Consider the following 24,930-nt stretch of genomic DNA (forward strand, 5'->3'; position numbering starts at 1 on the left):
CTATGGGTCAAGTGTAGTGCAATATCCCCAGGGCAGGTGTACAGTCAGCAAGCAATACATTGCCTGTGTTGGAAAAGCATTTTGCCCATTTTTCATGATCTTGACCTAACAGGATTGTTATGAAACGGGTAGATGCTACTACAAAGAGCTTCTCTTCTGTAATCTTTAGCCTGTTTTCAGCAATTTTATCTAATTGTTATGAATGGTGCTTGTTCGCTGACTAGTGTTTATCTGTGTCTCTGTAGTCCGTGAGGAATTTAACCAAGAATCTTATCGTAGGACTGTAAGTGAGTATCTGGTCAGAAGAGGTTTTCTGATCACTTGTTATCAGAGTTTGATGTTAATCACTACCCCATGGGGACAGGAGCTAGTCAGTTGGCTGCTAAGCCATTCAGCTTCACTGTCTGAGGGGAAACCTGTCAAATATTCTGTGTTCTCTGTTGCTGTAAATCAACATCTGTGTGGAAGGAAAGGGAAAGCAAGAAATCATAAGTGCATATCGCTCAAGCCAATTGAAATCGCTGAGGAACATGTGTGTAAACCTTTTTCAATATTGAAAAGTGAGGTAGGAGCAGCAGAGAGCCACAGTAATTATTTTTGCAATGACCGTTATTTTCTGGAGATAAATACTGGGTAGAAAGACAGTGGATGAACCCAGAGCATGTCCTGTGCCCAACACGTATGCTAAAAGAATATGTATTACAATGAATTGTTTTATTTCACCTGGGTTTTCAAATGCTTAGCGATTCAAGCCTACAGAATTGAGAAGTAACTGGAAGTACTTTGGTGTAGATCTGTAAAGGCACATAGACTGAAAGTAGTCTCGTCGTAGCACAGTAAGGCTGTAGCTTGTCATGCGTTCAGACCGAGGCGTGCATTTTAACATGGCTATGCTGTGCCCTTACACTCTTCAGGCAATTTGGTGTTTTGTGTCTGAGCAGGCATGATGAAAGCAATTCTGAGCTAGTCTCTTTAAGGGTCTTTAAATCTAGAGTTAAATGGTGTATGTCTTGCCTTTTAACTACATGGGCCTTCATTTCAGAATTTGAGTTCAAAACTGGAGACCATTTCATTCTTTCTCTGTGACACTCACTGCAGTTCCCCCTCCACCCGCCCTTCCTCATATTTAATTTTATAGTTCTTTCAGACATAAACATGAAAAAAAAGCAATTTTGACTTAGTTTCTGAGTGTTGCTGCAAAGAAAAGTAACAAACATCTGTTTTTACCTTAACTGCATCCATATGTTCAACCTCCCCATCACCCTCCTTCCCAAAAAATTTACAGCCGTATTTGGTGGGTACTGCATACTGTTGAATTAACTTTCTTCACAGTTAGATTAGGGGGTAAATTCAGAGAATAAAAATATCTGTACTAAGCAGTGGCCAAAAGCTACATTATAGCTAAGCCAATTTTTCAGGTTTTCACTCTTCCTCTTTTAATTTACTTCCCTACTCCCCTTCCCACCCCCCGACTTGTGAAATTTGCTTATGGCTTTCATAGTTACCAATTAATTAACATTTTAAATACCATGTTTATCATATAAGTATGTGGTTTGAGATGCATGCTGTGTGGATTATTGTAAAGGGTTAGTTACCTTGTTTCATTTTACTACCTCTTGTTGGAGCATCTGGAACAATTCTGGCCTTACCAAAGTTTTGTTTTTGTAGAGGATTAACAGGAAGAAGGCTATTTTACTGAGACACTCGAGAAGCAGTGAAACAAAATGTTGAATGATACTATGTTTTACTTTATCGTATGCAGCCTACTTTCAGAGATAAGAGTTTGTGGAACTAATGATGTCTTTCAAACAAAGGTTATTCCTTTCCAGTTATATAGTGCTTTTAACAGATGTGAAACTACTTGTGCAAATTTCCTAAATATTTCTACCTACTATAATCGAAATGGTTGTATGCTCCCGAGGGATTCAGCAGTGTGAGAACAGATGCCCTTCCTTTGCCACTAGAAGAAGCTGACTGTCTCTTAGTAATACCAATTAATGTTAGTAATAAATTTTTCAAAAAAATTAAGTTAGAAGCTGGACTATAATTTGTTTGAAAGTGAGTTGTTGACTTTTTGACTGATTGTCATTTTACTGTGTGTATTCTCAGGTAAGTGCTAGGTTGTTTTCTTCAAAGGAGATATTAATTATCTCTCTGAGGAAAAGATTCCCTACTCCTAGCTGATTTTCTTTGACAGGCTGAACAAAAGTCTGAGTGACATCTGGTGGCTAAAATGCCCCGTATTTCTCTTTCTATTCTTATGTAAATTGAAAGAATGGGGATTGATTCTAGCTCCACCATCACATATTTCTACTGACAGAGGGAGGTCATCTTGCATCCTTCTGTATGTGATCCTTCTGACTGAGACATCATCAGAACATGGAGTTGACATCTGGATTGACTTCGAATACAATCTGGGAAAAGGGCGGTCATAATTAAGAAATGTTGAAGCTAAATAAAGAAACCTTTACTTTTTTTTCTTGGTAGTTAAAAGGAATGCAAAAGGTTTTTATGCTGAAGTCTAGCCACTATGTCTAGACATAACTGACCAAGTGTTGTTGCCTTTAGTCACTTTTGAAAATTTCTTTTGGAACTCTGAAGACTTCAGTGAAGAGGACATATAGATACCTATATTTGTGCCTTTGCTCTCATGTACAATTTTTATGTTTGATGAAACCTTGTTGTCTGTGGTAGGACGTGATCTGAATGTAAATTTTTCCCAGCTCTATTGGCTAAAAGGGAAAGACTGTGTCAGGAGACTATTGTAATCCTGGAAATGTAGGCTCTCGTGTTTTTTGGAAGGACCAGATGGAACCTAACGAGTCTAAAAGGCTTGTTTGTGCTGGAACTGTAAATCCCAAACTCAAGCTAGATCATAAACATGGATGTAGAAACTCTCTGTTAAAGACTGAAAACGGAGAATTTGTGGTCCTCTAAGGCAGGATTTGGCAAAATCATTGTCCCATTGGTAATCAGTTTCACCAGTTCTGACAGAACACTATGTGAAAACAGACAATGATTATCTACTTGTTTGTTGAGCAGAATATTTTATACTTGGTTTTAATATCCCAGAGAGATTATTTTCTGCACTGAGGGTGGGTGGGAGACAAATAGCTGTTCTGCTGCTGCTGTTGTGTGGTCTAGGAGTGTGATAATGATGACCATCATGTATGTGAGTGAGCAGTGGAATCATAACTCTGTCTCTTCCAGTTTTTGTGTTGCTGGAAGGTGACGGGTTCCTCTGAGATCTGAACTGTGGAAAATAGCGTTCTGACTGCTGATCTTTCCTTGATGGAAGTAATTATAACATCTGATTTTTGTTCTACATCAGTTTGGGCTCTTGCTATGATTAATGTAGGTGAAGTATTTGAAACGCTCTGCATCAGTATATGGTGTCTTGTGTTTAATTTTCCCTTTCGTAGTACTGAGACTATGTAAGAGAGTATAGTTTGTAGGAGTAGCATTGGAAATTAAAGGACATACCTGATTTCATGGGTAAGACAAAATTCTGACTCCCTTTAAATGCTGAACGTGAGCTATTTTGGAATGAAATTTTCTATATTGATCATAAGTCAATATAGAGGGAAGTTAACAAGTCTGAAGCTTACTATTTCCTCATTTTATCTATTCTGTTTTCTGCTCTAAAAGAAATACATGGGAGTTGTACTTCAAGAATATTTTATGAATTTTGAATAATATATTGGATATATATTTTATAGGAAATAAATAGTAGATCCTATAGACTGTAGATTTGCCCTAAAGATTTTAACAGGCACAGAATAACTGACATCCAGGACTGTCTGCGTTCTGCTTCTCCTATGTTCTTCTAGCTCTGTTCTCAATGCAACACAGAATTCCAATCTGCTAGTAGAAATGTTCCACTCAATCTGCAAGTAAATGTAGGCAAATCTTTTTAATCTGGATGTTTTGAAACCAGCAGCTTTTTATGGAGAGGGTAGAGCTGCTGATCAGTATGCTGTTTCTTTGTTAATGCCTCATGTCTTAAGGGACCTCAGATCCTTTGCCCTTGTGATTCCCTTGATATCCTGAGTCCCAAAAACCCAGATTTGAATTTTAATGTGGCATGTTTTATCACTAGGAAGGGGACTCTGATGGTCTTACTGAATGTTAGTGTTTCACAGACCTGATATTGCTGTTCCTCAGAAAGTATGCATTGAATCACAGTGTTTGTATGTCAGATTTCAGCCAGCTTTTCAATAAACTTACTTATTCACTAGTTCTTTGAAGTTTAAGGTGATTCCCAGAGTAGGTAAGAGTGTTAGAATCTGTCCATTGAGTAATTGCAACTCCTATTCCGGTGAGTTCAGATTTTTGAAAAGCCCTGCCAAATGTAGTAAGGTCAAATGCTTTGGATGGCATGTTTCCTAACAGAGGATGATTATTTTTTGATGATCTTAAGGCCTCAGGTGCATTCTACTTTTAGCTTTCTTATTTCTGTAACAGGACAACATGTGTGTCCTAGTAATAGTCTTTATAATTATTATTATAGTTGTTTGTAAGAATAAGATCAACAAAAGTATTATTCTATTATCTCAAAGATTTTAATAGGTGGCTAAAATAGAATAGGAAATATAAGTGTAAGGAGCCTCAGAAGGTATGTTGAGCCATGAAAAAGAAGCAGCTCTGAGAGAAAAACATGATGTTCTAATAGCTAAAAAGTGACTAGTGGTTTTGTGTTTTAGCATTCAAGCATTCCATTAAAAACACTTTTTGAAAGGCCTGATTTTCAGGACCTCTTTTGAAAGCAGGACTTGCTAATGCCTCACGTTAGGTACTCAGCATCACCAGACGCTTTTCAGAGTGTAGGGCTCAATGCACCATGCAACAGCGAAACTGAAATATGGGCCCATATACAATCTGTAAGCCCACAGCAAATGCAAAGTAAATTTAGTTTAGCTCACAATGAAAGAGATTTAATCTAAGATGAATGATTTAAGATTTAGTATTAGCCTTTTTCTGTGCATAGTGCATGGGCCTGGCTGACAAGAAATAATTTGTTGAATTTTGGCTGCTTGATTTTATCTTTAAGCCAGTGGGCCAATAGGTGGCAACAGGGAAAACTAGTAGGACATGCCTAGGCAAGAGGTGTAAGTTCACACGTTTCAGAATAATTATTTTTAAGAAATCACTAAGCATGAGATGGCATTTTTATGTATGCCCTATTAAAAAAGTGATAAAGCATCTTGCTGAAGATACAGAAAAACTTTTTTTAAAAAAATCTGTTGCATTATATCTTCATGTTCTCCTTCAGCTGCATTTAATATTAGTCTTGCTGTCAGTAGTTCGATGCATCCTAAGGTTGTTTGCTTTTTTTGAATAAAAATTAAAAGAAGAAAAAAAGCTTGGTGTCGCTTTCGTTGTAGTTACAGCTGTGAAACTAAGCAATGGAGTTTAAGTAGAAAGTAGAACACTCTTAATACCTATAGAAACTTTTTAAAAATTAACTTTTGTTTCTGAGTTATGATACAAACAGGATAAGCCAGTGTTAGAAAGGAAAAATGGAGCCAATAAAGAGGGTTTCTGATTATAATAGCTTGTTTCTGTTTAATATCATTGAGCAGGATGAGGTTTTGCAGAGTTTCTCATGGAAATAGCATCCACAGTACTAAAATGATTACCTCATTCTTAGTACCAGTGCCAAGCACTTAGCCCCACAGTGAACACACGGGGTTGATTTTCAACATGAAACAAGCCAGAAGCGTAGAATGACATTTTCAGGTGACAGTTATGGTTCTATTGCCTGTAATTAGCACCTCTTAACATGCAAACCTGCCTGTGCCTTTTCCAGGCTGTTGAAGCTCAAATACGAAGTTTTGGACAGACCCCTTCCCAACTGCTCATAGAACCACATCCTCCAAGAAGTTCTGCCATGCAGGTGGTAAGTACCATGTTAACTCTTCGGTGACCTGCCGCTTTATTCTCTTCCTTTGCTATCTTAAAGTTACAGAACTGTCCACTTCGCTTTGCTTCTGTATGGTTGTGGAATTGTGTTATTAAAAACAACAGATGAGTTATGGTTTTGTAGGACTGGGATAGTATGCAGTGCTTAACTATTATTTTATTTATTGCTGAAAGGATCGTATTGGTTTCTAGTACAAACCTTTTTTGTCAGTGTAACCTAAGAACACTTCATCAGTTGATTTTGCGAATACCATACCTGTACAGGTGAGAGCCAGTCATCGTGGAGACGATTTAGTTAATCTTTGGCAGATTCCCCAAGAAGCATGGATTTAGGAGGTGGAACTTCCTTGTCTTTTCCCCCAGGCATAGGTTTTCCCCTAAAACCAGGATTACTAGGAATTCATGAGCTGAAACTTACATAGCAAAGAATGTGACTAAATGTGTTTTGCAGTAAAGCTAGGGTGATAAAATCCAGGCAGTGAGCATTAACATGCTTTCCCTTTTACCTCCAGTTGTGTCTAATATAATTTTATTATACAAACTATTATTTTATTACTGATTACTTTCCATATCATGTTGTGTGCAGTCCTTGGGCCTAAAATATCATTTGTGTTGTCATAGATCCAGAACTAAGTATGTTAAGCGATACTCTGACAAGTGAAGCAAATGGTCTGCTAATTCACAAGTTTTTCAAAAGGTTACATTCCCTTATTGTTAAGAGGGACCTAAAAAGCCCCCATTTTCTTCTTGTATGTTCTCCGAGTTGTACATCCTACTCAAGCAGACTAAGGTTATCAGATTAAAAAAATATCTGAAGTGAAAAAGGTTTTAGAAAAAAGACATGAAAATGTTTCCAAAGGAGCTTACAAGCCTTGTGATGCAGGGGTCTAAGAAGTGTAAACTTTCTTGTCAAATTGAGCTGCTAGCCTTTCTCACATATGTCGTGTGTTGTACATGAGACTTACCCAGCTGACTGTCCCCCCAGCCCCACCAGCCTTTCTCCAGCCAGTGCATACTACACTTCGACAGCTGTGCTGTAGACATGCTCCTGCCCTGGGATCCCACGTACTGGATGGACAGAGCTGATCATGTTGATTTGTGATCTGCAGGCCCATTGCACCTCCCACGTAGTCCCGTGGCTGCAGACTGCTGCAGTGATTGCATGTGCAACCCATGGGGCTCTCTCTTTCAGAAGAGCCCTGTTAACGGGGATGTTGGGGACCCCAAGTGCCCTCATCATACAGCTACACACCACGTGTGTCCGTCATGGTGCCATGCACTAGGTATTTGCCCTAATTTAGAGGGATTTGTTTCAGGAAGAGGAAGAGCTTGAGAAGTTGATTGTTGATGTGTTTGTCAGATCCATTGTTACATAAATAAATTTGATGCCAGGAAGCAGTTTGTGTGGTTTTATCGTAGTATTTTTCATTATGCTGAATTAGTAAAGATTTAGTATGTAATGGGAGAAGTTTAATTCTATGAAGTTAACTGTTTTTAACTCCTGTGGTTTTTTTGTGCTGAGATACACACAGGAAAAAGCCCCTTAGTTCTTCACTTGCTTTGATGAGTTTTGTGGTTACTAGTACATGATTTTATAATAGCTCTGTATTAACTGGTTTTAAGAGTAGTATTCCTGGAGCTGAAATACAGTAAGAATGTTTTTCCTGTCACAATTTTGAATCATTGCTAGTCGTATCATTTACTGAGTTTTCTGTTTTCATGTGTGTGTGCATGTATGCATGAATACAGCCGAATGGAAAGCTACCACGTGCTGTGTTAAGTGCACAAGCCATAATATACACCAGGTGTGGTAATTAGCAGTCACATGAAGGCTGCCTATTTGTCTGGTTTTGCTGCTGTTGCTGTATCCCCTTGTGTTTTCAACCATCAGATAGCTGGATTTAATTGAGGCCACATCAGATGAGGCATTACTGACACCTTTAATTGAATGAGCATCCAGGGAGGATTAACTCATAATATTGATTGGCTTTTAGCCACTTGCTCAGAAGGGTGTCTGGGTAGCTTATTAGTTGCTTTTATTTACACCTTTATGCAAAGACTGTAAATAGGAATTCATAGAGCAATATGTTTCTCTAAGTACTCTTAATAACTTTTTAAAAAGGAGTGATAATAAAAATGCAAATGTGTTTAATTTTTTTATTAGTTCTGTATAAATATACATTAAATGTATGCACTTACATACACCTATATGTAATGAAATATTGCAGGTGGAAAATAGCCAAGAACACTTCATTAGTGTTCTAATTCAGTTATTAGAAAATTACAAATACTAGAGCAATATGGCTACTAGTGACTAAGATGGTTGTATTTCAGCATCTCAATGGAGTTCTCTTTTTTTAGGTATACCACACAATCACAAACGCATTACATTTTGCTTTTCCTTCTTAAGTCTGATATCCAGATTGAAGGTCCCCAATATTTTAACGTTTGCAGAATTGCTAGAGAGCTTAGTTAAAAAGTTATTAAACTTTTCAACTTATTAAATTAAAAAACTAAAACCTAAAAATATTATGTTGAAAATGAGAGTCTGGATTCATTCCCTCCCTTTCCTATTTCTAGAAACAACACAGGATAGTGTCTGTAATCACGTCCACTTTATATTCTTTACAACTGCGTTTAATTATGTTTGTCCTTTGAAACACATTTGCAGCAAAGTCTACTTTGCATTCATAAATCTTATTTTTGTACACCAGAAATATATACAGAACATATATCTAGTGTATGTGTGTATCTGTTTATTTTAATGTGCTTTCATGTTCTCATCTGGCTTGTAAAGAATTGCAGTCTGCCAATTTAATGCAACTTGAGACAATCTCTGGGAGCAGGAATTTCTTTTGCTCACTTTTTTTTTTTGTGTCTGTGTGTTCCTTCCTAGTTTGGCATTGCTTTCCTTGACATACTATCTATGCAGATATGAAGGAGAATTCTTTTGGCAGAGATAGGCGATAGAAAATTTTTAGTTTAATCTGCTGTGATCTGTAGCGAAGTTTGTATATAGATACCCTGTGTTCAACAAGGCCCTGAAATTAACTGTGTACCTGAAGATTTTTCTACCTAAAGTGGTTGTTTCCACAGGTCTGTCCACTAATACTGCATTTGCTTTTCACTGCAGCTGCTATTGGATCTTGTGTGTTTTAATCCAGTCTTCCTTCTCTTGTCCTGTCTTTTCTCCTCCCTGTGTTTTCTTTTCCTGTGTATTTGGGTTCTTGTTGTGTGCACTCAACAGTATCTCCTCCTGCAGAGCCCGTTGATGTTCACAGACCAAGCTCAACAGGATGTTATCATGGTTCTAAAGTTCCCATCCAACTCCCCTGTCACTCATGTAGCAGCCAACACCCAGCCTGGTCTGGCCACTGCTGCTGTGATCACAGTTACTGCAAATAGGCTATTTGCTGTAAACAAGTGGCATAATCTTCCTGGTAAGTAGATTAAGTCAGTAGCTTAAGAAAGCACTTCCATCAAGCAGTACTTCTGTTGTCTGTTTCAAAACTTGCTGCAGAACTGTTTAAAATTTATAGTGTGAAGAGCAAGTCCAGTTCATTGACACAGCATGCTCTTCACAGGTGGACTTAGGTTTTCCTTAAAAAAAATTAATCTGTACTATTGTGTAGTAAAATGTGTAGCACACAAAAAGGTTTGTAAAAACAATATATTGCTTTCCAGCCCATCAGGCACTATGCAAGAAGACAAAACCAGTTATCTCACTATTTGATCATGATAAAGTCACACTCTTCCTCTTGCATTTGTTTTTCAGTCAGATGGAAGCCTGAACTATATCACGTGAAAGACAAGTTTTAAAGGATGTAGAACTTGCCTGAAGTCTTTTCTGCTATCTCTTTCTAATTGATTATGAATACCATGTTCTGATGTTAAAGCCACTCAGTGAGAATTAGGAGATAAAATATATGGGAAGTCTGTATTTCCTGTAACTTAAACATCCCAAAGTTATTAGGTGTTTATGTATTTGTTAATTTAAAGGAAAACAACATATCCATTTGCATAGCAACTGATCAAATTAGTTTTCCTTTAAAAATGTGTTGGACTTGAGAATATAGTAATTCTGTTTTCAATTCTAATGTTCTCTAATCTTAAAAGCACTCATCCTCCTTTCCCTGACTATGATAGTCTCAGGCCCAAGCCATGAAAGGTAGTGTATTTCAGTGCTGTGTGGTAAATCTGGTCAAAGGCTTTTCCAGAAAGGGAAGAAAGAGCTTCTACTCAAATAACTTAAACAGAATATATTTGCACCAGGGTAATACTCACATCACTGAAATTCCTACTAAGAAATCTGTGCCTATGGTCCTTGATTACATTTTGAAAAAGTCAGATGACTCCCATGCTTTTTCCTAATTCTTACAAATTACCTCTCAACATTGTACAATAGAAACATCTATGTATTATTTCACCCACCCAAGTAATGCTTAAAAAGAAAGGTGGGAAGCAAGGGGGGAAGGCAGGCTTGTCTAGATAACGAGTTGTGAGCACGAACTATTTACAGGGCTCTTGAGATTTGTTTGAAGGGAGGATGGCAATATCCTCCCATACCTTGGATGTGTGACCTTGGGTGTATAATATTCAAGGCTTTTAAAAAATAGCTTTTGTGGGCATACAACAGTTGTGGGAAAAGAAGAGGTTCTAAAGGGGTAGGAATTAATTTTTATTTCCTCGTAAGTCTGCTGGATGGTGATCTGTGAGGAAGCAACCAATTGTTGCATGTAATAATCAACTGTTTTGAATTAAACAAAACCTTCAGATTTTGGTTTTTCTCTCACCTCTGAAAGGGAGAACAGTGAGCTCTGCTTTGAGTCACTATTTTTTCATTTATAGACATTTTACATTTGTCTTGCCTTTACAAAGACCTCAAGACAAACAAAAGCCAACCAAACAAAAACAAAACCCAACAAAAATGTACCTCCCTTCATGTCTTCGAGAGCACACTGATCAGCTGTAGGCTGTGAATGGATTACTATGCTTAAGATACCTGGGTATGGGCCCTGAGACTAGCCTTCACTGTTATTGTCTTCCGATTTTATACCAAAATGGGATCTCCTAGGATTAGATGGCAGGTACTATTACTACTCCATATCTCCTGCTGTGGCCTCACCATTGTCTTTACTAATGAGGCATCATGATAAAAAAGTTAAGTTGCCAAGTGACCAGTTGTCACTGATGTGTAATTAAAAATCTCATTCCTATGTATATGAGTTTGGTGGCTCTGCTGACATCTAATAGCACTGGTACCCGAGAGGGTGCCTCCATTTTGTCACGTGGATTCTGTATTTTGGTTTGTGTTAGTGTTCCATTGCAGCAGAACTTCAGCTTCACAATTAATTACGAAACCCTTGTATTGATACTAATTTTTATATTAAGCTGTGGACAGTAGATAGAAAAATCATAGGTTTAAGTATTCAGCCATTATTTTTTGTTCTGCTGCCAAGAATGTCTTGTGGGCAGTCTGGGGAGGGGAGGGAGACTGTGGGGAAAAAAAAAGATGCTTTTTTTTAAAAAAAAAACACAGAAGAAAAATTCAGGAGCTAAATATTTCACCGGTACACCACGTGCCCAGATAAAATGTTAGTCAGCAGAATTATATATCAACTTCTGTGCAAATTTGCAAATAAATGTTTTTTGGTGATGGATGAATCCTTAAATAGTGGATGACTATGAGACTTCCCTGTCTGCATCATAAACTGCCTTTTTAAAAAAAATGTCCTTTGTGCTTCACTTGTTCAAAGCAGTGCTTTAAAAAGTAAAGAGGAAAATAGTATTTGCTACAGTCAGCAGATGGTTGTCACATTTTGTTTTCAGTGCTCTTTACCACTTAATTTTGTTTTGTTGCGACAGGAGAGTTTGCCAGTAAAGCATCTGCTAGAGCTTATGGCTCAGGACTGAAGCTGCTGCTGATGGCATACATTCAGAATAGCACTAATCTAAAATAAATGTTTAATAAGCAGCCCACAAAAGCACCTGGATTTTTTTTTTTTAAATTCAGTTGATGCAGAAGAATCTTGAATGGTTAAAAAAAAGGATATAGCTTTGATTTATAAAATGTATTTGGTTTCACATATTAAAAAAAATGCAGAGTTTTAAAATCTTCTTTCCTGAATTCCAGCTCATCAAGGTGCTGTACAAGACCAGCCTTACCAGCTGCCAGTGGAAATCGATCCTCTCATAGGTCTGTCACTTCCTTCTCTCTTTGCGATTCATTAAGCTCTGTATGGTGGCCCTGAAGTGTAGATTACGGTTGTTTTTCACTTGCTGGTTGCTGGGAATGGAATTTTCCTGATAAACCATTTGCATGCAAATTGGAATGCAATGAGCTGTGGCTATGCTGGTATTTCATCAACTCCCCCTCGTTGGTTTGCCTAATTTGAACAGGCCTAGGACGCGTGTCAGTGAAAATTAATATGGATGCTGTAATAATGTGTGATTGAGAATGTGCATGAAGTACTGTCAGGATAATATTGGATCTTTTCATCACTCAGACTTGTTGATGAGCAGGAGCGAGGCACGTTATGATGAATTGGTGCACTGGTAATGTGATGGAGCTCCTTTGCTGAGGAAATTTTCATAATAACAGTGGGGTTCTTAACTGCACCGTGTTGTGAAAAATAAAACCATGGTGCCAGGGTTTCATCATTAAAGGAGATCAATCCTTTCTTCCTAGACCTGCTGTTCAGGCTGAGGGGATTAATGTGTTATTGCAAAGTGGTTTCAAAGTTGAAATATATTGCCCACTCCGTCTTGGTATTGAGATATTAGTATTCATTTTTCAAGGGTATTACATCTTTTGAACAGCATTACTAGTTAAATTTGTTTATGTTTTTCTTTTATTAAAAAGGGGTGGAGGAATGTCTGTGGCTTAATGACTCGGTGTAATAGATTCATTCATGACTTTTTATTATAGAGGTTTATTATTAGTCTGTATAGAATGGATTTTTCTATTAGCATGGTTAGAGTTTGGTCATTACAGACCCAACTTTGGGGAGTGCGTACTTGGACTATAATTCAGGAGCCTGTAGTATGGCAAATGGAACCTTAAACATGATCAAAAAAAGAAAAACTCAAACAACCTAACCCCAAAATACAAACTCATTGTCGGACAGTTCACAGGAGCAAAGACAACAGGATTTCCACCCCCCATGTACCCCTCCAATTCTATTAGAGTTGAAACTTAGCTCTCTTTTTTAAACTGTCCATTTCAGGGTGGTAGTTTAAATGAAAAGGAAGTGAAGTGACCAATTATAGAAGCATGGAAAAATCAGAGCAAAAATGAACTTGCCTGGATAGGTTAGAATGACAGGTCTGTCAGCCAGTGAGAATTAATTTCAGAACAAATATGCGTATCACAGTAGGAACTGCATTGTATCGGTCTGTAGTTACAGACTGCTGTTTTGTAGCCATTTTGCTGGGTAAGCTCTATCATAATTATATCAGGAACACTGTGGACATATTAAAATAGAGTTGATAAAATGTTTTTCCAAAGTTTTAAAAATCAATTCCCATCTGAATAATGCAGTGCTTATAATTTATAGTGAGGAAGACGTGTGCTGTAACTCTCTTTTCCTTTCTGAAATAGAATTTATCAAAAAAGTTTGGAGCAGCTTTAAAACCTCTGCTATCAAGTAGATCTTAAAAATATAAATAAATATCACAGCAAAATAACCAAAATCGCATTGGGCCTGTCTGATGATTTTTCTACATATTGTGAAGAACATTGGGAAGGAAATAAAATTTTTATTTTCATTTGCATTTTTCATAATTTTAAAACTATAATTCCATTTTCAGGCATGCCTTTAATTTACAAAATACTTTGACTTTTGTTTGGTATAAACACTTTTAAAATTAATGTTCACAGTTCTGACAGTAGTATAATATCTTCATACAATAGATCTCAAATCAGCCTTGTGATTACATTGAATATAGTTTAAAAGGTTTAAGGCTTTCTTTGTCACTGTTAAGTAGCATCATTGGGTACAAGCAAGTAATTATGTAGATAATATTAAAGGTTTTTAATTGTGGCTAGACACATTTACCTAGAAATGGCACCTAAGAGGACCACAAAATTACACTTTTATGGTTATAGCAGGAATCTTGTTGCTGTCTTAGTCATGAGGAGGGATTCCCGCTGTCCTCATTTTCCAGTTGCACGGGAAGATGTAAAACAACATTCTGATGTGACATAGGTTCTAGACCTCTTTTTGAGGTGAAGTTTTTTGAAGGTCTTACCCACACTGAACATGTTGATCTGCATGTTTTTGGGGGATTTATTTGCCATTATTTTGTCATACAGAACGCTTCACTGTGCATTTATAATGTGTTGTTGTTACTCTTTAAATGGTCTCAACAGTGGTTAAGGCCCTGTTATGTGTTACTTGCAGAGCAAGCGGCAATACCGTGCTAAATTATTTGCTACCTCTATGGACAAGACAGCATCAACGTTTTAAACGTAGCGAAAGCATAAATAAATTAAGGATTTGATACAGAGTAAGTAGAGTAAACCCAAGCTTAGGGGATAGCTAGCTCTTGAGAATGTCAAGAACAGAGTAAAGATGAGCACAAGACCAGGACAGAGACAGGTCTGGAGGACCACCTGGAATGGAAGTAATGGTGCTCTGAGCAGTTGGCAGACAAACCCAGGCCCAGAACTTACTTGCCTGGGATGGGAGTCAGATTCCCTTGGGAACAAAGCACATTAAAAGTTCTTCCTACAGTGTAGGAATTTCATGATGCATATTTATAGGGACTCATGTACATACATATAAATGTACACACACACATCAGTTAATAAGGACAAAATGTAAAATGTGTTAATCAACTGATTCCTGTCCATTCTGTGAGTTCACAATGCAAGATTATCTGGGGAAGTAAAACAGCAGGTGATCAGAGTAAGGTAAAAATTTTCATTCAACCCTAAAGGAGATTGTGGAGATAAGCTGGTTAATTTTCGTATGATGCTCAAAAAAAAAAGTGAAATGTCAGCAATGTTTACTGCAGTTATTCTTTTTTTTTAAATTACAATGTTTGCAATGAAATACAACTTGTGAACAATTTTGAAATCATAATTCTGTTTTCTGCTGCATTTGAGACACTATCTAGCGTATATGTGTATATACTGTCTTATAATTACATTCCCTTAATTTGTTTCTTAATTTTTAATTTCCTATACTAGAAGAAGAGGGGAAGGAAGTTTATTACATTTTTATGTATCATTGCTTTTTTGCAATCTTTCATTTATATTTGTCAGCTGCATTTGACTTAAAAAAGGGATTTCTTCTGTTTTAGAATATATACTACAAGGAATTAGGATTGTTCCCAGAAGCGTAATGTGTATTTTGTAGTAAAAGTAGAAGCAAAATGTCCCTACCACAAAAAACAAGTAACAGCAGTGAGGAATAGTTTTGGTGTGAATGTAAATTTCTAAAATGTGCTTTTGTTCTGTGAATGTGGATGCTAAAATTTCTTGATTTGTGTGTCTTTGTGTTCAGCCAGCAATACAGGTATGCACAGAAGGCAAATCACTGACCTTTTAGACCAAAGCATTCAGGTACATTCCCAGTGTTTTGTCATCACTTCTGATAATCGTTACATCTTGGTCTGTGGCTTCTGGGACAAGAGTTTCCGAGTTTATTCTACCGACTCAGGTAATGTATTTTTTAAATATGGGAATAGCCTAAAAGATTTTTCTGTTCATCGTCAGCCTACTGTTTCAAATAAAGAAAGAATGGGGAGCGGGGGGAGAAAGTGGAGTACGTATTTATTCCCCTACTAATAATATTTGTCAAATATTTTCTTACCTACTGCTACTGTGGCCTACTGATGTATGCTATCAGTTTTGTGGAATGATGGCAAATGTAAGACAAGGAGCTGTTGTTTAGCCATAGCATCACACTTCAAATCTGTATGACAGGCATGCCTGTTCTTACACTGTAGTTTCCACAAGTAAATGAGTTTTTGTGAAGCTTTGCATACCAGGAGAATTAATTGTTCTTAGAGTGCTTACTTGAATTTAACTCTGGTGGGTTTTCAGCACCAGAGAAATTTTTTTTATGAAACACAGGCAAGCACCACAGAATAAGGACAGAAGTGGAATCTTGAAATCTGGTGAAAGAATACTTAGGAAAGCCTTTGAAAGCTGTGCTATAATAGAAAAATTGATTTGGAGCCACTGTATTTTTTCATGAAACATAAACTGATCGACATAATGGGCAGCAGTTAAATTAGTCTGTCGGCTGGCATGTATCCAAACTGCTGAAGTCATGCATGTGTCATGCTAAATAGAAAAGCATCTTTCAGTGTAAGAGCTACAGGAATTTAAAAGCCATGGAGCCCCAGAAAAATATAGGTATGATTTTTTCCCTTTCATTATCTTATAAGGGGAATAGCGACCTCACTGCAAGGTACTTCTTTGGGATTAATGACCCAGTGTGGTTAATGTTTGTGTGCCATCAAGCTTTCCAGTAGGTTATTAATCCCTAGGGAATATCCTACATGTTTGTCATTATTTCTTAAATATATTAGTTAAAAGTGTTTTTCACACTTGGCAAACCTAAATGTTTAACATAACAGGATGGTCTTTAATGAAATCTGTTAAGACTAGATCTCATGGCATATTTTAGCATATCTGTCATTTTTGCAGTTATAAAGCCTTAAGTATAAAGGAGTAGTTCCATTTAGTTCATATGGACTGACTACAATTCATTATACAGACATCTTGTTAGACCCTTCTTAGTTTAATTTTCTCATTGATGAAAATAAATTTACATGAAACAGAATTTAAAGGCGATCTTCAGAAAAGTTAGCTAGCAATAATACATATTCAGTGTATATGAATAGAGAACTAATTATTTTATGTCAAAGGATATATTTTACTTTACATCTATGTAAGGAACTTGTATGATTTTGGTAGCTTTGTCCTTTATCACTCTGAACTACAAATACCTCATTAAGTTATGTCCTCTGTGTGTGAGTCAGATACACCAGGTATCTCATTACTACCATACCTAATTATGGTATAAACCAAAATACAGTTGTCAAAAAAGTGGCAGGAGATTTGTGTCTTGTGTGTGTCTTCTGTGTGTCAATATAACAACTCTAGCTCTAGCTTAAATCAAATGAATTCAGATGTAGTTTATTTTGCTTTGAATTAAAATGAGAATATAATAGTGAAATACTTACTATGAAATCAGCAGAACAGCAAGGGAAAAAGATGATGTGATCAGTAAGGTATAATGGCAAGTGATCACAAGTGTTGAATTCATTTGTATTTTAGCACTTACACAAAAAGGGAACCTTTTTCCTATTAGCTTTTGAGTTTGTTTGGGGTTTTTTTAACAGGAAATACTTTTAACAAATCATGGGTTCTCAGAACAGCTAATATAGCAGAAGCACAATAAAACCTTCCTCCAACAGTGGGAATGATTTCTAGATTCAGTAGTGCAGACATTTGAGTCTTATTTTTCTTTTAATTATTCATAGCACAGCTGTCAAATAAAACATTAACTAGAAAATTTGTTCTGTCAAAAAGGGATATCAAAGTGCATATGGTAAAGTTTGATATTACTGTGTAGAGAGGACAACTCATATTAAAGGAAACAACCAAAAAAGTTGAGGAGCTCTTATGAGATTAATGATTTTTTTTTTTTTTTACTAATATGAAAGAGGAGAAGCTTATTTCTTGTTTTGATGGAATTGATTGAACCTTAGCTGCACAGTAACAAAGTAAAACTAACAAGGCAGTGCAACTGCACAAACAACTGTCAAACAAATAGCCTTGAAAAATGTTTGTTTTCTGGAACAGAACCTATAAACATAGAGTATAATTGAGAGATCTCTATAACTCAGCAATGTTTATGGCATAAACTTGTGTTCTAAAAGTATAAATCACTTCAGGTAGTTGAATACTTACAGCTATACAACTGAAAAAATATATCACATAATTAAATTATTCTCAAATCTAAACCATGTAATTGACTACTTGCATTTTCAGGGAAAAACATACATTGGGTAAGATGTTTTTGAATGTCGCCAGAATGAGGTTATGTAGCCTGTGTGTGTTTCACTGCTCCTAACTGTGAAGTTCAGTAACTTTTTCTGATGAAACTGGTTGACTGGTCAGCATCTGAGATAGTTAAGTGATCCTGTGGCACAAATTAAAGCTCTGGTATGCAGAGCTGACTGCTATAGAACGCTATTACAGACTCACAGAGATGAGTGAAAGACTTGATCCCTGAGTTACTCTCCTTTCTGATGATACAAGGGAGATCTGCACAGTAAGTGTACCTTCCAGGGTTTTGCCCCTTCCACTCAGAAGAGCCTCATGGGATAGTGCTTCATTTCACAATTTCTCTTGGAGGATTATACTTGCCTAATAAGTTTTATCAGTGTTTTATTTTAAATCCAATGTACAGGTTTCCTTTAAATTGCATCATGTTATTCTATTTTTTTTTTTTCTTCATGTACTAATGTAATTCTTTCCCTTTTTTGGAGATATTCATACATTTCTCTCTTTTTTTTTTTTTTTCCCTAGCTTTCTCCACTTTATTGCAATTACCTTTTTGATCTTCTGTTATAAATTAGGCTGTTAACATTGGTTTTGATCTTTCCTCAGAACCACTCCCTTAAGTCTTTTGGTACTGTTAGTGTTATTTAGAGGCTGGATATTAATACAGTGCCTTCGTACTGTGTAGAGCAAGGGCTATGAAATGTCATACTAGCTATAGTATACAATTGGCTAATAGTTTTTAATTCATGCACCAAACTATTTTATTAAGAGTTGCTTAATTTGAGTCCCAACACCGATTTGTGTTACTACTTTTCATGTTACTAGTTATTATTTTTAAACAGTTTTCAGAACATTTTATTTCAGGTACAGTAGTTTGCACTTCCTATTTATTTTTTGACCTGGTTTTTTAATCCTTCCAAAGCCATCATTCTTTTTTCCTTCTGTTTTTTCTTCATTCTTTATTCAGCCCAAAGCACAAATGAATGCATGGTCATTTAGGCTGATGAATCTGAGGTCACACGTTGATGACATGACACATCACACTTCCTTGTGTCGTTGGATGCAGGATCTGACCTGGCTGGTTTTACCTGAATGGGCCCAGGAGGCACATAGGAAATCTGTGTGTGTATCTTTGTCCTGTCTCTACAAGATATGCAGTTGCTAGGCTTCAGCAAATCCAGTGAGATGGATTTTAGTGCTTACATTCTTAGTTCACAGGATCACATATGCTGCTGGCAGATCCAGAAGCCAGCAGGCCACATGACGTGTTTGCTGTGTAGGAGCCAGCCTCTGGCAGGGCGGTCTAGCAGAGATCTACTGTGGGTGTGTGTTTCTTCTCCCATATGCAAATACACTATGCATGAGCATCCACTTTTACATTTTTCTGAAAATATTGTCCTCTCTAGTTAAGGCTAAAAGGTAATAGTCATATTGATGTTTATACAGACTTGAATGGCCCATTTCTAACTGCCCAGGATTTCATTTCTTTTGCCATTTATGTCTCTCATCACTGGTACAACTGTTTGTCCTATATGCAATAGGTAAGAGAGTTTTTTTCCAGGTCTGTCTTCTGAGTTTTTTTGAACATTACAGAAATTCTTAAAAGGGAAGGATGCCAGCTGTAAAAATGTGGTTACAAGAGTAATTCTTCATCTAAATCTCCTTTTCTCTGTGGAAGGAGATGCTCAAAAGCTGCATATGCTATATGCACATATATGCTCCCACACTACCAATTTCTTCTGAGTCCTAAATGTTCTGTAGCTTCTTCTGATTCTTTTTCCCACATCATCATCAGATTAACATTTTTGCTGTTACTTTCTTCGATAAATTTCCCTTAAACTTGCCTTGAAAGAGAATCCCATCATGTTTGCTGTCTGTAAGGTGAATGTAAACATATAGAGTTAAAACTGGCCTTTCAATAAAGTTGGAATAAAGTTCAATAAAGTTATTTATGGACTGTAAATATTTTTGTATGGACTGTACAGACTGCTGCACTTTTAGATAAGTTTCCACCATATCAAGAAAAAGAAAACAGTACTCTCCACTATAGTTATTTTTGGAAACTTTTTTAAATAAAGAAAATATTTCTAAAATATTTTATATTGTATTTAATTTGCCATAGAAAGAATAAAAGCGTAGTTTCAAAACAATCAATTTTATGTGTTTCAGGTAAACTGATACAAGTAATATTTGGACATTGGGATGTTGTAACCTGTCTTGCTCGTTCTGAGTCCTATATTGGAGGAAATTGTTACATTCTGTCAGGATCACGTGATGCAACTTTGCTGCTCTGGTACTGGAATGGCAAAACCAATACCATTGGTGATAACCCAAGAGGTAAGCAAACCCCCAAAATTTTGTTTTATAAGGACGTTGTCTAAAAATGGCTTGAGTGAACACTTTGCATGACAAAGTTTTAGGTAACATTAATGTCAAAATACAGTGTTTCTATTTTTGTAGTTGTGATCAGTTCTAGTTTAAAGAATTGAGGGTAAACAGTGCTTGCTTTGCAGCACAAGTAGAAGTAATTTTTAAAGTTATAGGATACTGAAAATTACAAATACATTTTTTTATTTTCACTCATTCAGTTGGGAAGGAGTGTCTCCAGAAGTGAGAAGGGAAATAGTTTTTTATATTTCCTGTTCAATCTGAGTAAACCTTTGTCTCTCAACATGATGATTTGATTAAATACCTGCATTTGAGTTGCTTAAAACAAAAAAAGACTGTATATCACTCCAGTGTAGACTGTATTCTGTGCAACTGTAATCTTATGCATATAGGTTCTCACCGCAGTACCTTAGCCATCAAGAGTTATGCAGACACTGAATTTTGACTGAGACTAAAGGCTTTGTAATGAGATGTGTAATGGCCTGAGCAGGACACTTAGGTGAAAGAAGGACAGACGCGTGGGACAGATTAATGAAGCAAGATTAAAACTTTTTTCGTTTAACCCTTTGGTAGGGTACTGTGTGCCTAATCCTCACTCTCATGTACTATGCTTTATAATTGGTTCCAGGACAACCAACAGAGCTCATACCATATAACCAAACTAATAAGTCAGAGTAATCCTGCTTCAGCCTAATTCAGTTTTAACCCTTCACCACCGAAACTCACCTTGCACTTCCCAAAGAATTTAATCTCTTTCATCTTGCACTGTTTCCCAGGAAATCACAGATCTTTTTACTTACGAAGATTCTTTCTTTTAACTCATAATTTTCTCTGGATGAGAATGAAATGCTGTGACTGTTCAATCCTGCTGTGTCTGTATTCTATAACAGGAAAGGTAGAAAGTGATCTTGTTACTATGCCAGTTTCACTGCACACAAAAAATTAATTCCTGATGCCCAAAGCAAAGAAGAAGGCAGACATGCAGCTTGTCAAAAAGCCTGCTCAAGCCAATTCACAGGAGTAAGAGCCTTTCGAGACAGCTGATGAGAGCTTACATATGTGAATGGAGGGGTGCATCATAAGCAAACAGTGGTCCTGTTCTCCATGGTCCTTCTTCCTGTTCAGCCCAAAAGAAAATGCCCTGAAGAGAAGGGCTGAGAAACAGTATATTCTGTCTGTCTTCACAAGTGTATTTGTTAGGTTTTCTGCCATACACTTAAGGTCTTCTCTGACCCTCTTTAATTACTAGTAAAAACATATGTGTTGTCTGCAGAGGACAAAATGGACATCTGGAAAACAGAAAGTATTGTTGTATCTGGCGTACATTGCAGTTATAACTGACATACAGTTTCATATAATGAAATAATATCTGACATCTTCCAAATTAATCAGTTTGCTAAAGTTGTATGTTCCATACTCAATCTGTTACTCAACTGGAGTTATCTGAATTTGAAAAAGAGAAATTGCATCCTGTGAAGTATTTTGAAGAAGCATAACTAATATCAGAATGAGTATCTGAATTTAACTAGCAAGTTATTTGATGTTGACTGTGAAAACTATTCAAAAATTGCATGAGATACAGAGGTTTAGTTCACACAGTTGCAGAATCTTCAGGCAGAGGATGACAGCAAACTAACCACATTATCCTTCCGACAGTCTAATTCAAGAGATGAGAGCTTTTCTGGGATGTGGCTAGCAGAATTTTATGAGCATCTTTAAATAAATATGGCTTTCGTTGAGGGACAAAATATCTGTGAATATTTTATACATATTTTGCAATCTATCAGTTTAAAGAAAATGCAAACTTTGCAATATTTTTGCAGAGCTTCTAAACTTGGAAACTCCAGAAGTCTGTGAAAGGGACTTAAGAACTTAACAGTCAAGGAAGCTCGTAAATCCTAAAGAGCAAAACTGCCCTTTTGAGGAGAAAACCCTAAATATACTGGTGTGAAGCAATGAACATTTGTAGGTGTCTCCTTGTAGTGTTTTCAAGGCTTGCAAGTGCATTCCATCTTTGCAGATTCCTAGGCCTGTCCTGAGAAGTTCTTGTTGAGTATTTGCCAGGCTTGCCTGCTTTGTGAACAAGACCTTGAGGCTATAGGCTGCTTTACAACCTTAACAGATCACATGCTGAGATTTTGTACCTAGTATCTAACTAGAATAGGTAGATTTTGTTATAATCTGTTGACTGTCTTCTGAATGCAAATTTCTAACATATTAAAATTTAGCAGTTTTCAAAGTTAATACTATGATATTTTAACTACTGTTTAAAATAAAACAACAGCTACCTGATAAGTCTCTTTGTCTAAAATCCTATTAAACTTGTACTTTTAGGGACATGCAATGGTTCCTGTGTTTACTAGTTGCCATTATGTAGGGCTTTTTGTGATACAGCATGCCTGGAAGGCTTTGTTAGAAATTGGAATCTCATGGCACTATACATAGGCCTAGACATATGTATAGTAAAAGACAGTTTCTGCTTCAAAGAGATGATAATCTGGGGGCTTTAATTTTTCCCAGAAATAGCTTTCTATAGGCATATCTGTTCAGTCAAATTTCTTTTGAAAAGGCAAATAAAAAGGGCTGTTTCTGCTTAATTCTGATTTTGTCAGAAATGGAAAGCACCAGCAGACTTGTTGGGTTTCGAGCCCTGTTACTGCAACGGTAACTTCCATCCATTTGTGGGATGCTAGATAATTAACTTGTCTGATGTCTTTTTGTATTTGAAACTCATGATTTTTTACCCCAAGATATAGTTTATTCATACTTCCAGTGAGCACTATTCATTGGAATTTTAGATATTCTCAAAAGTAATACTTCTTTCTCATTTTTTTTCTGTATTTAATTATCTCTAATTTCCATCTTAAAACGACTTCACAGCAACATGCATCCAATGACACTGTACCATATCATGATGCAAGAGTAGTTTCAACAAAAATAATCTGAAACAGGAGCATTTATTTCCTCCTTTCATAGTACCTGTTGCCTCTGATATATATCAGTCAGCAGACTAGTATGCTCAAGGTACCCTAAATACTATACCATTGGGCACCCGTTACTCCACCAGTTAAATTTTATTTAGGTTCCTTTATCTGGCTTCATTACTTTAGGAAGCACTGAGCTCTTGATCTCTGGCTGCATATATTCATGTTTTAGAATGGTACTTAACTCAAGCTGACAAGCCAGGTGGGCTATGGCATACGTGATAAATAAATGTTTTGTTTGATATTCTTTATCAAGGACAATTTTCTGGCCAACTGGACTGTATGGAAAAATTCTTTATGTTTTTGGTTTAACAGAAGAAGTATGTTACTGAAATATTCATTATCTACATTCTTTAATTTTTAACTTTTAAGCTGAATTTTTAAAGAAATTACACCTATGCAGTCTCACTGTCTGTTTAGTTTCTCCCTAATAACTCTTGAATGCACAGATCAATATAAACTAAATTTGATGAATTTAAATCTTAAAGATAGGAAATTCCTACATTGGACACATCTGCTGGAAACTATATTCTTCACAAAACAGCTTGATTACATTTAGGTTAAGTCCTTTTTTCCTTCTCAAATTAAAACCTGAAATTAAAAAAATATTTCACCATACTCTTTGATCAAAAGTAAGGTTTTTTTCTTTCTAAATTAATTGGTTTTGAAAATGTAGAAGCATGGCAGTACTTCACTTTGCTAAACAGGCCTTTTCTGATGTAGAAATATTTCTGCAGACAATTTTTGACCAAGCCTGTGAAAATATCAGAACAGAGTAAAGGGTCTGAAATAGTTGTATCTTTTAGAACAGCCCTGATCTATTTTGAGTTCACATTAATTAGTATAATTTACTGTGGATAAGTTACTCTGGATAGCGTAAGGGGCTCTTATTTTTTTCTCCTTGGCAAGTGGCTTGTTTTGGGGAGGGAGAGTAGGAGGGAGAGGATGTAGCCCTCCCATTGGTACTTCTTGAAGCCCATGTGTCTTCTGTATCACAAGACTGACTTTTGCATATGTAGAGGCTCGGATCTAATAGCAAGGTACCACTTGGGGATGTGACATTATGCTTCAGGATTTGTGTTCCTGAATAGGGTGGTGGGATGTGTAGAGGTTACTGGGAGAGGGTGGTGTACCTGCGAAAAGATGATGTGTTTTGCACTTGCCCAGCCTGATGCAATGGAGGTGGAGTGGAGGCGAGAAGTAGGGGGGTGAGGGGAGGAGCCCCATGTGATTGCTCTAGAAAAGAAATGAGATAATTCATTTGCATCACTTTCTGATCTCACCCTCATTTTGAAGCTCAAGTGGCAACTCTTAGTGTTTGGACATTTCCTAGGTTGAGGGATTGCATTTCACTTTGTAATCTCAGAACATAAGAAAGAGCAGGCAGGAGCTTTGGTCACCTGAGCTATTCCCTTTTCCCAAAGAAGGCTTAACTACACCAAAACCATTCTTGACTGATGTTTGTCCAACCTTCTGTTAAAAACGTTGGCAAATATGTTTTTGACCCTTAGAAGCCCTGTCATTAGCAATCTTTTCCCAATTTTCAGCCTAGTATGCAGTTCTTCTTACAGCAGTTGCATTCGACGACACCAAGCTGTGTGGTGCGGTTGA

At 36.7% G+C, this 24,930-nt stretch overlaps 1 protein-coding gene across 1 annotated transcript in view; it reads left to right on the forward strand.

The window, feature by feature from the left end:
* Positions 1-20,328, forward strand: part of LOC104522300 (lipopolysaccharide-responsive and beige-like anchor protein) — a gene marked incomplete at its 5' end in the record, with an annotated part of 30,058 nt that extends 9,730 nt beyond the window's left edge. Inside the window, 5 exons of the mRNA XM_010164543.1 lie at positions 5,810-5,899; positions 9,185-9,362; positions 12,056-12,118; positions 15,432-15,587; positions 20,117-20,328. Of these exons, the coding sequence (XP_010162845.1) occupies positions 5,810-5,899; positions 9,185-9,362; positions 12,056-12,118; positions 15,432-15,587; positions 20,117-20,328 (699 nt within the window). The remainder of the gene's footprint in view (positions 1-5,809; positions 5,900-9,184; positions 9,363-12,055; positions 12,119-15,431; positions 15,588-20,116) is intronic.
* Between the last annotated feature and the right edge of the window lie 4,602 nt (positions 20,329-24,930).

The sequence above is a fragment of the Antrostomus carolinensis genome, unplaced genomic scaffold (assembly GCF_000700745.2).
Source record: "Antrostomus carolinensis isolate BGI_N321 unplaced genomic scaffold, ASM70074v2 scaffold20053, whole genome shotgun sequence".
NCBI classification, from domain to species: domain Eukaryota; kingdom Metazoa; phylum Chordata; class Aves; order Caprimulgiformes; family Caprimulgidae; genus Antrostomus; species Antrostomus carolinensis.